The sequence below is a fragment of the Mustela lutreola genome, chromosome 5 (assembly GCF_030435805.1).
Source record: "Mustela lutreola isolate mMusLut2 chromosome 5, mMusLut2.pri, whole genome shotgun sequence".
Lineage (NCBI taxonomy): Eukaryota > Metazoa > Chordata > Mammalia > Carnivora > Mustelidae > Mustela > Mustela lutreola.
The window spans coordinates 83,072,398-83,081,221 of NC_081294.1; the positions used below are offsets into that span (position 1 = coordinate 83,072,398).

Consider the following 8,824-nt stretch of genomic DNA (forward strand, 5'->3'; position numbering starts at 1 on the left):
CTGAGGCATTGTTTTGTGAATAAAAAGAACAGAAGTATGGTGTCACCCATAGTGTTTGCATTGTCCCACTGCTAGGCCTTTTCTGAAAATATTCTTTCCCTAGCCCTACCTTCCAAAATATCCTATTTACTATGTGCCAGTTACTTGGCCAAGTGTTTTGTAAGAATACTAAAACGCTGTAACTGAATGCAGCTCTGTGCTGTGAATGACCTCACCTGTAAACATATGGCACACAAAAACCAGCCAGCTGAGCCCAGTCAACCCACAAAATCGTGAGATCCAAAAGTTTACCACTGGTTTAATTCACTAAGTAACAGGGGTGATTTGTTACATAGCAACAGAAAACTGAAACACTGTATTTTCTCACCTTACCACACATCAATACTATGCCCTTATATCAGGCACAGAGGGTCCCCGATGAATACACCCTGAGAAAAGACTAGACAAAAGAACACTGGGATTAGATAAAGAGCACAGCAAAGATCATTCTGGAACATTTTTCCCCCTCAATAATCATCTGAATGCCTATTATGTGGTAGGCCACACAGCCTGGAGATGCAGGTTGAGACTCTGGATTCAGATGTGAAATCCTGGCTTCCCAAAAACTGGCTGTGGGAACTTGGAAAAGTTATTTAAACTTCTTTGAACCTCGGTTTCTCTAGGTAGTGAAATGGAAATTGTCCTTAAATCCTTCCCACAGCTGCTGGATGAAGTAAATGGGATGATGTATGAAAGCACTTCCTCCCCCTCCCTTCTTCCATAAGAAACTCCTATATACACTTCAGCCATCATTTGACAAAGGCCGCTTTTTCGGGAAAGCCTTTCCCAATGACCACCCTGGGGAACTTTAGCAGGACTTCCCTGCTGTATTTGGTCCCAGTAACGTGAACTTTCTCTGCATAAATACACATCACCAATTGTAAGTATGTGTTCATTAGCTGTTCATTTATTAATGTCAGTCTCCCCAACTAGAGATGATCAGCTCCATGAGAAGAGCATCTATTGGGTGGGCCCCAGCACTGAGCCTGGCACACAGGAGAAAAGTATCTCTAAACACCTGCTGAATAAAAGAAAAGCATTTAGCCCAGAAGCATGACTACACGCAAAGTCCTCTATAAAAGAGAGCTTGGCATTGTGCTATGTGTTCCTGTGGGAATGAGTCCTCCCCCAAGAAGCTTAGTCTCATGAGGAGAAAAGGTATGTGCGGAAGTAACTATCCAACACTGGAGAAGATGGCAGTGATGCCTAGATCAAGTGCTCCCCCAGTTCTGTCAAGATGGAGATCAGCTCTTGATAAGGATAATCCAGAAAGGCATTCCAAGGGAGCAGTGGCATTAAGGAATCCACACTCCAGACTGCCAGTCCTAATTTAAAAAATGGAGTATGCACTGTTTCTCCTTTGGGCCCAGAAGTCTGGCCTAAGGCAAAGTCTCCACCAGATCCACAATTCATGCTCTCAGTCATTTATTCATTCATCATTTACTAGTTTTTATTGAGCATCTACTAGGTGAAAAATACAAACGATCTGACATGGGAGGGGCCTCTATGGCAAGACCATGTTAACCAGTGTCCTAATCAATCCTTGCGACCTGGGTCCCCAACCGCATCACCCATAGAGGTCCTGTCTTACCACTTAAAAAATTAACTTCTTCTCCCAGCCTCTCTGTTTTGCTTCTGCATTATATATGGGGCACACTTCCTGGTTGCTGCTACCCAAGGCAAATTAGAATTCTTGCAAATCTTGCTTTAAAAAGTGAACGCTGAAAGGGATCCTAAAATGCCTAATACAACACTCCTATCTTAGATGAAAAAAGAGAGGCCTAAAAGAGAAGATGACCCTTGACCAATGAAGTAACTAGAGTCAGAGACATACTACAGTTCAGGAGTCTCAGCTCCCAGGCCTGAGTGCTCTGGATTTCTCAAGAAATTCCCTATTCTACAGTCAGGAGCATAGTCCTAGCAGGAGCCCCTGGGATAAAGAGGACCACTGAGCAGTGAGCCTAGGGTGCAGTTATAGTCGTATGAACAACTCTAACATTTTAGAGGCCTAAACACCAGTCTGAGCACTTACATGAATTATCTCACTTGATTCCTCACAACCAGCCCTTTCCGTTAGTACTTTTATTTCCCCCATTTCACAGATCAAAAACACTAAGGCACAGGGAGGGTAAGCTACCAGCCGCAAGCCCCACGGACTTTTCAAAAAATATTAAGGTGGTAGAGCAACAGTGCTGAGTAAACCAGGGTGATCGCTTCCACCGCTCCCACTGGCTTGTACTGGAGTGGGGGGCGGTCCATGGTTTACTAGAAAGATCGACAAGTCACGAGCAACCTCAACCAGGCTCCAGAACGTGCATTCCCTAGTACCGTGGGGCAGGATGTGAACGTGCTGCCGCGCACGGAGCCTTCCCCGCACCCCAGGGAGCGATGGGGAGCCTTCGAGGAAATGCACTTCCACCCACGCCCCGCACATCCCGAGGCAAAACCCGCAGCTGGGGCGCGAGAGCGCGGACTCGAACTCCCGCGGGGGCAGGGGAAGGAGCAGGGGCAGACGGCGGGCGCCCCGGGACACAGACGGCTGGGCCGGCCGGGGGTCGGGGCGGCCGGAGGAGGTGTGGGGGAACGCGGGCGCGGCCCGGAACGGAGCGGGCGGGTACCTTGCGGAGGAAGCTGGCGACCACCTGCTCGAAGGGGTACTTGTACACCTGGCGCACGTCCACCGTGACCCCCATCCCCGCACGCCCGCGCCGGGCTCTGCCGCCGCCGCGGGCGCCCACACCCGCCCGCCAAAGGGGCGGGGAAGGGTTTTTTCCTCCCTTTTCAAACTTTGGAAACTTTATTGTCCTCCGGCAGGAACAGACGGGCAGTCGGGCCCCGCCCCCTTCCGCCACCGCGGGGTGTGGGCGGCGGGCCTCGGGAGGCGGAGGCGCTGACTCAGGGGCCGCCCGGGCTCTGCGCCTCTGGAACCCTGCTTTTCTGTTGTCACCTCGCCTGAGCTTCTTCAGACGCAGCAGCCCTAAGAAAAGTGATCACAAATACGGAAACCACCCGGCCTCCAAGTCTGGTTGTAATATAACCCTCCTCCGGGTTGCTGAGTCCCATGTGACAAAGGTCAGCAACTGCAGGACACACACGACCCAGGCAGCTGCCTCAAAAGCTTTAAGTTGGGCCCATATACCCTGGGAGTGTTCAGGAAATAAAAAACTCGCGGCTTAGCATGTCCGACCCTGTAAGGGAATTCCTCTGCTCCTCAAAGTTCAAACACCATGGAGCAAGGAACAAAGGGACGTGGGAAGAATCCGAGTACTTTTCACTGGACCGCACGGATTTTCCAAGATCCAGCAAGTGAATTCATTTATTCAGGAAGTTACTCGACCTATCACTTACCGAGCATCTACTCTGTGCCAGGCGCTGTGGTAGGAACCGCACATTCCGTAGTGAATAAAGTACGGTCCCGGCTGGCAAAGAGGATGGGTGAGCCAGGCGATCTGACATCCAATAAACAAAACAGGAAAACAAACAGGATAATGGATTATGGTTACGGGGATGGGGCGTGATTTTAGCTAGAATGAATAAGGTAGTTCTCTGAGGTGGTGACCTTCACGTTTATCTCGCCTGCTACCCACACACATAGTCATAGCAGCACTGCAAAACCTCACACTTGGGTAAATCCAGCTTCCCATTACTCAGGGCTTCACTCCTGCCACTGCAAGAGACTGGAGACAAATACACACTCACCATAACAGCCCTGCTTTCAAATTCATAACCACTAACCTCAAGGGGCCTTTTAATGGCGCTGGGCAAAATAACAACAAACTACATTTCTCTCATCCACTAACTGTCCCACAGTCTTCTCACCTCAAACACCCCACACTTCCTTCCCAGCCATATCCTCAGATGAGTACCTTGTTCCCTTTTCTACTTAGTAAATAGGAAAACGCTCTTGACCACATCTGTCTACTCCCCTGTCCAAATGCCCCGCCCCTCTCTTCCGTTCCTGTGAGTGAACTGTCCGTGCTCAGTTTCAGGCCAGTCTCTCCACTGGTCCGCTGAGCCCCCCAGTGGACTCACACATGGTTACGAGACAGCTCTCCTTCTGAAAAACCACCAAAACAAGGCCCCGATGCCTAATGATGGCAGTTACGGTAAACACTCCCACCACCGCCAATTTCAAAATACCAAAGTGATGTCAGTAAGCATGGAGGTGGGAAAGACACGTGCAAAAATGCACTCGTGTGTGGTATTTCTACCATCCACATGCAGCAGACATGACGGCAAGAACATAAGTAATGGAGCCAGTGCAATCTTGAGCAGGAACAAAGCTGGAAGTATCCAAATTCTAGATTTCAAGATACACTTCAAAGCTATCATAATCAAAACAGTACCGGGAGCGCCTGGGTGGCTCAGTGGGTTAGAGCCTCTGCCTTCAGCTCAGGTCATGATCCCAGGGTTCTGGGATCGAGCCCCTGGTCGGGCTCTCTGCTCAGCAGGGAGCCTGCTTCCTCCTCTCTGCCTGCTTCTCTGCCTACTTGTGATCTCTGCCTGTCAAATAACTAAATAAAATCTTTAAACAAACAAAAACAGTACGGTACATACACTGTTGGTGGGAATATGACTTGGAGCTGCCATCGTGAAAAACGGTATGGAGGGTCCTCAAAAAGTTCAAAATAGAACTACCTACTATATGATTCAATAATTCCACTATTAAGCATTTACCCAAAGAAATTGAAAACCCTAACTCTAAAAGATATATGCATCTCTATGTTTATTGTAGTATTATTTATGATAACCAATATATGGAAGCAACATAAGTGTTCATCAATAGACAAATGAATAAGGAAGATACTGTGTGTATCCACATATATATATGTATGTATACATATATGAATATAACAAAGGATAGTTGGAAGAAAGGCAAGCAGGGAAAAGGGCACTCACACCCCTGTCCTAAGAGGAAACTAGCCTTAGAAGGAAAAAAGCTCCAGCCTGTTATTCTAGGCTCTACTCAATGCCCCAGCTTTAAGTAGGAGAACTTACAACTTGTCTGTAACAGTAAGGAAAAGAATGGCCTTGGGTATCCTAACCCAGGTCCAGGGAGCCAGCTCAAAAGCCAGTAGGATTTTTTTTTTTTTTTTTTTAAGATTTTACTTATTTGGGGCACCTGGGTGGCTCAGTGGGTTAAGCCTCTGCCTTCAGCTCAGGTCATGATCTCAGGGGCCTGGGATCGAGCCCTGCGTTGGGCTCTCTGCTCAGCGGGGATCCTGCTTCCCCCACCCCCCACCCCTCTGCCTGCTTCTCTGCCTACTTGTGATCTCTCTCTCTGTCAAATAAATAAATAAAATCTTTAAATTTAAAAAAAAAAAAAAAAGATTTTACTTATTTATTGAGGTGGGCAAAGAGGAGAGCCTGATGTGGGGCTAGATCCCAGGACTCCAGGATCATGACCTGAGCCAAAGCAGACACTCTTAACCAAATGAGCCACCCAGTCAACCCAGCCAATAGGGAATTTAAACAAAAAGCTTGATGTGGCGGCCTGCAGCTAGATAGCATGATCTAAGGCAGTGAGGGCCACCACCCTATTGGTCCCAGCCGCTACAAAATACCACCCTAGAAGAAGCCCTTCACCCTTACCCAAGGGAACAACTATCTAATAGATAAGCCTGTCAACAAAAACCTGATTGGATGACAGGCACGTGGAGGGTTAATCAGATTAAAGCAGTCGAAACCCAAGAGCCCATAAAACCCCTACATTGAAATGTCAAACCAGCAACCCTCTTGGGTCCCCTCCCTCTTTGGGAGCTTTGTACTATTGCTCAATAAACTTTGCTTTGCTGCCACCACTCTTTGATCTACCTCTTCATTCTTCAAAGTGGCAAGACCAAGAACCACAGGCACTAAAGGAAAAGAAATCCTGCAACATACATATAATGGAATATTCCACAATCAAAAAAGATGAGATTGGGGCGTTTGAAACAACATGGATGGAAGTCGAGAGTATTATTCTAAGTTAAATAGGTCAAAAAAGACAGATACCATATGATTTTAATCATATGTGGAATCTGAAGGGAAAAAACACCCACAACAAGTAAACAAAAAAAGAATCAGACCTATAAATACAGAAAAACAATTGATGGTTGCCCTAGCAAACATGGGTGGTTGGATGAGCAAAATGGGTGAGAGAGAATGGGAGGTAATAGGCTTCCAGTGAATAAGTCACGGTAATGAACCAGGAGAGCTAGGCTCTTGTCTCACAGAGTCAAAGAATGAATCTCACAGAGAACAGAGAGAAGAGCGATAGAAATTTTAGCGAAGACACAGAACGAGCTCTCCAGAGTGAGAGAGTTGTCACTGAGTGCCTTTAGGGATGGTCTTCTATGGAAAACTAACCAGGGGACTTAAATCCTTTTAACATTTCTATTGATAACATCACTGAGCAAGGACTCGTGATAACATCTTCAATGGCTTATTTCCTTTTTAGGGTCTGATTATTCTTCATGGCTCACAGGTGATTATCATGAAAAGACACTCACCCCACCCACTTAGGGCAGGATGGTCAGATGTGTCCCCTTATCTCTGGTTCTTCCCCCCTCCCCCCACATTTTGGGGATTTCTGTGAGCCTGATCACAGAGCCCCTTATCTATCTCTCCCTACCTAGCCCTCACCTGCTCCTTACACAGTAATAAAAGGTACAGCACAGAGAATACTGTCAACGATACTGGAACAGACATGTATGGTGGCAGAGGAGAGCTACACTTGAGAGGAGCAAGCAGAGCATAACACATGGAGAAGTTGAATCACAATGTTGTAGACAAGAAACTAATGTAACACTGTATGTCAACTATACCCAATTTTTTTTAAAAAGTCTTTCTTTAAAAGAACACAGGGGTGCCTGGGTGGTGCAGTTGGTTAAGCAACGATCTCGTGGGTCATGCGGGCTTCGCAGTCATCTGGGAGTCAACTTGGAGATTCTTTCTGCCCCTCTTCCTTCTTGTTCTCTCTCTCTAAAATAAAGAAATAAATCTCAAAAAAATAAAAGGAAAACAGTTAATGGTAAATGTAATAATACAATTAAGAAGGGATAAGTTTTGAATACCTATTACCTTTTTTTTTTTTTAGATTTTATTTATTATACAGAGAGAGTACAAGCAGAGGGAGCAGCAGGGAGAGGGAGAAGCAGACTCCCCATTGAGCAGGAGTCTTACCTGTGGCTGGATCCCAGGGTCCTGGGATTGTGACCTGAGCCGAAAGTAGATGCTTAACTAAGCCACACAGGCACCCCAACCTAAAAATAGTTTATTTAATAGTAAATTTATGTGATTTAATATTTAATAATGTCTATTTAACAACCCACCAATAGTATTCAGAACACAGTAGTCCAAAATATAGCACCAGAGCATATTGAATATTTCACAGTGAAGGAGTTTGAGAAAATGGCAGATGCAGAAGTTCTGTGACCTTCCCTCCCCTTGCCTCAAGCAGATCCTAAACTGTCTTCTAAGGAGTGCTCTCTGCAAACCAAAAGGAAAGTAGCATCCTTATCTCCAAGGTGGAAGTTTTCCAGAAGAATCCAAACAAACATGCCTTGCCAAGTTTCCCAACATTGATTACACTTACTTTATATCCTTTGTCCTGTTAGACTTGTACACTACCGCCTGCTTGTTCTCAAATCTTATATAAAGACCCTAACGTACAACCATTTCTTCAGGTCTTTGTTTCTATATGAAGGAGCCCATGTCCCACAAAACTGAGAATAGGTAAATATGTATGCATCTCTTGTCTTTGTCAGTTTAATTTTCAGACTTAGCTAGGGACCCTAAGACGGTCAAGGAAAAACTTTTACCTGCCCTACACAGCTGTACTACATTGCTAAAAAGTTCCTTGTCCTCTTTCTCATCCAAGGACATCTCTCTATCCATACCTGGCCTTTCTTCCCTCATCAGTTTTGCCTCTACTGGATCATTCCAACCCCCACACACTATCAGATATGCTGTGATTTCTTCCATCTTAAAAAAAAAAAAAAAAAAAAAAAAAAAAGCAACTCTTAACCTCATACCACCCTCCAGCTCTAGTCTAATTCTCTGCTCCATTTTTGCTCCTCAAAAGAGTTGCCTATAATCTCTTGAACACATTCCAGTCAATTTGAGTCCCTGCCAGTTCACTAAAACTACTATTGTCAAGGTCATCAATGACAAAGTGGCTAAATTCACTAGTTAATTGTTAACCCTCACCTTACTACACCAAAGAGCAGCATTTTCTTGAAATACTTATGAGGAGTGGAATGGAGGGTTGGATGTCAAAGCCCATAAAGTCGACTATATGTAGAGAACAACTGTACTATACATACTATACAGAAAAAACCAACCCCAGCCTCCCCTGGGGGCCTCAGAGCCCCACAAAGGAAAGAGAACTGACTTGTGGGGTTGATGGTGACACTCATCTGCCTCTGCTACCAGAGAATAGCTGGACACTGGGTGTGAAACAGGAGACCCCTGCCAGGCTGTGTCCTGCACCCCCACTCCACTCTGACACCACTTTCTTCTAGAATGTATCCTTGAGCAGCTGCTTGCCGACTCCTGATTAGCTGTCCACAAAAGGCCAAGGTTGTGTCCTGAAAGATTAAAGGACCCAGAACCTGTTGGCTTTAGCTGGGCGGGTTGGCTGTAAGAACACAGGCCACCTGCCTACTCCAAGGACATTGGGGTACTCTGAAGGTGGAAACGTGTGCCAGGCTTGACAAGGGAAGCTACTGCCAAGGAATCTTGTGGCTCAGAATCCCAGCCAATTTGCACAACAGTCTCACCTGCTGTGTCCCCAAGGAAGAGA

General features: G+C 46.1%; 1 protein-coding gene across 4 annotated transcripts in view; it reads right to left on the reverse strand.

Moving 5' to 3' along the window:
• The window catches only part of PRELID2 (PRELI domain containing 2), a 65,251-nt gene extending 62,286 nt beyond the window's left edge, over nucleotides 1-2,965 (reverse strand). Inside the window, exons 1-2 of one of the 4 annotated variants that reach the window (XM_059174941.1) lie at nucleotides 2,658-2,793; nucleotides 368-439 (exon numbers count right to left, since the gene is read on the reverse strand). Coding sequence is in view for 2 of the 4 variants with exons in the window: in XM_059174939.1 (XP_059030922.1) it covers nucleotides 2,658-2,732 (75 nt within the window). In the remaining 2 variants the exon portion in view is untranslated. Of the gene's footprint in view, nucleotides 1-367; nucleotides 440-2,657 lie in introns of all 4 variants that reach the window. The other 3 variants (XM_059174939.1, XM_059174937.1, XM_059174942.1) reach the window with 3 other exon arrangements.
• Between the last annotated feature and the right edge of the window lie 5,859 nt (nucleotides 2,966-8,824).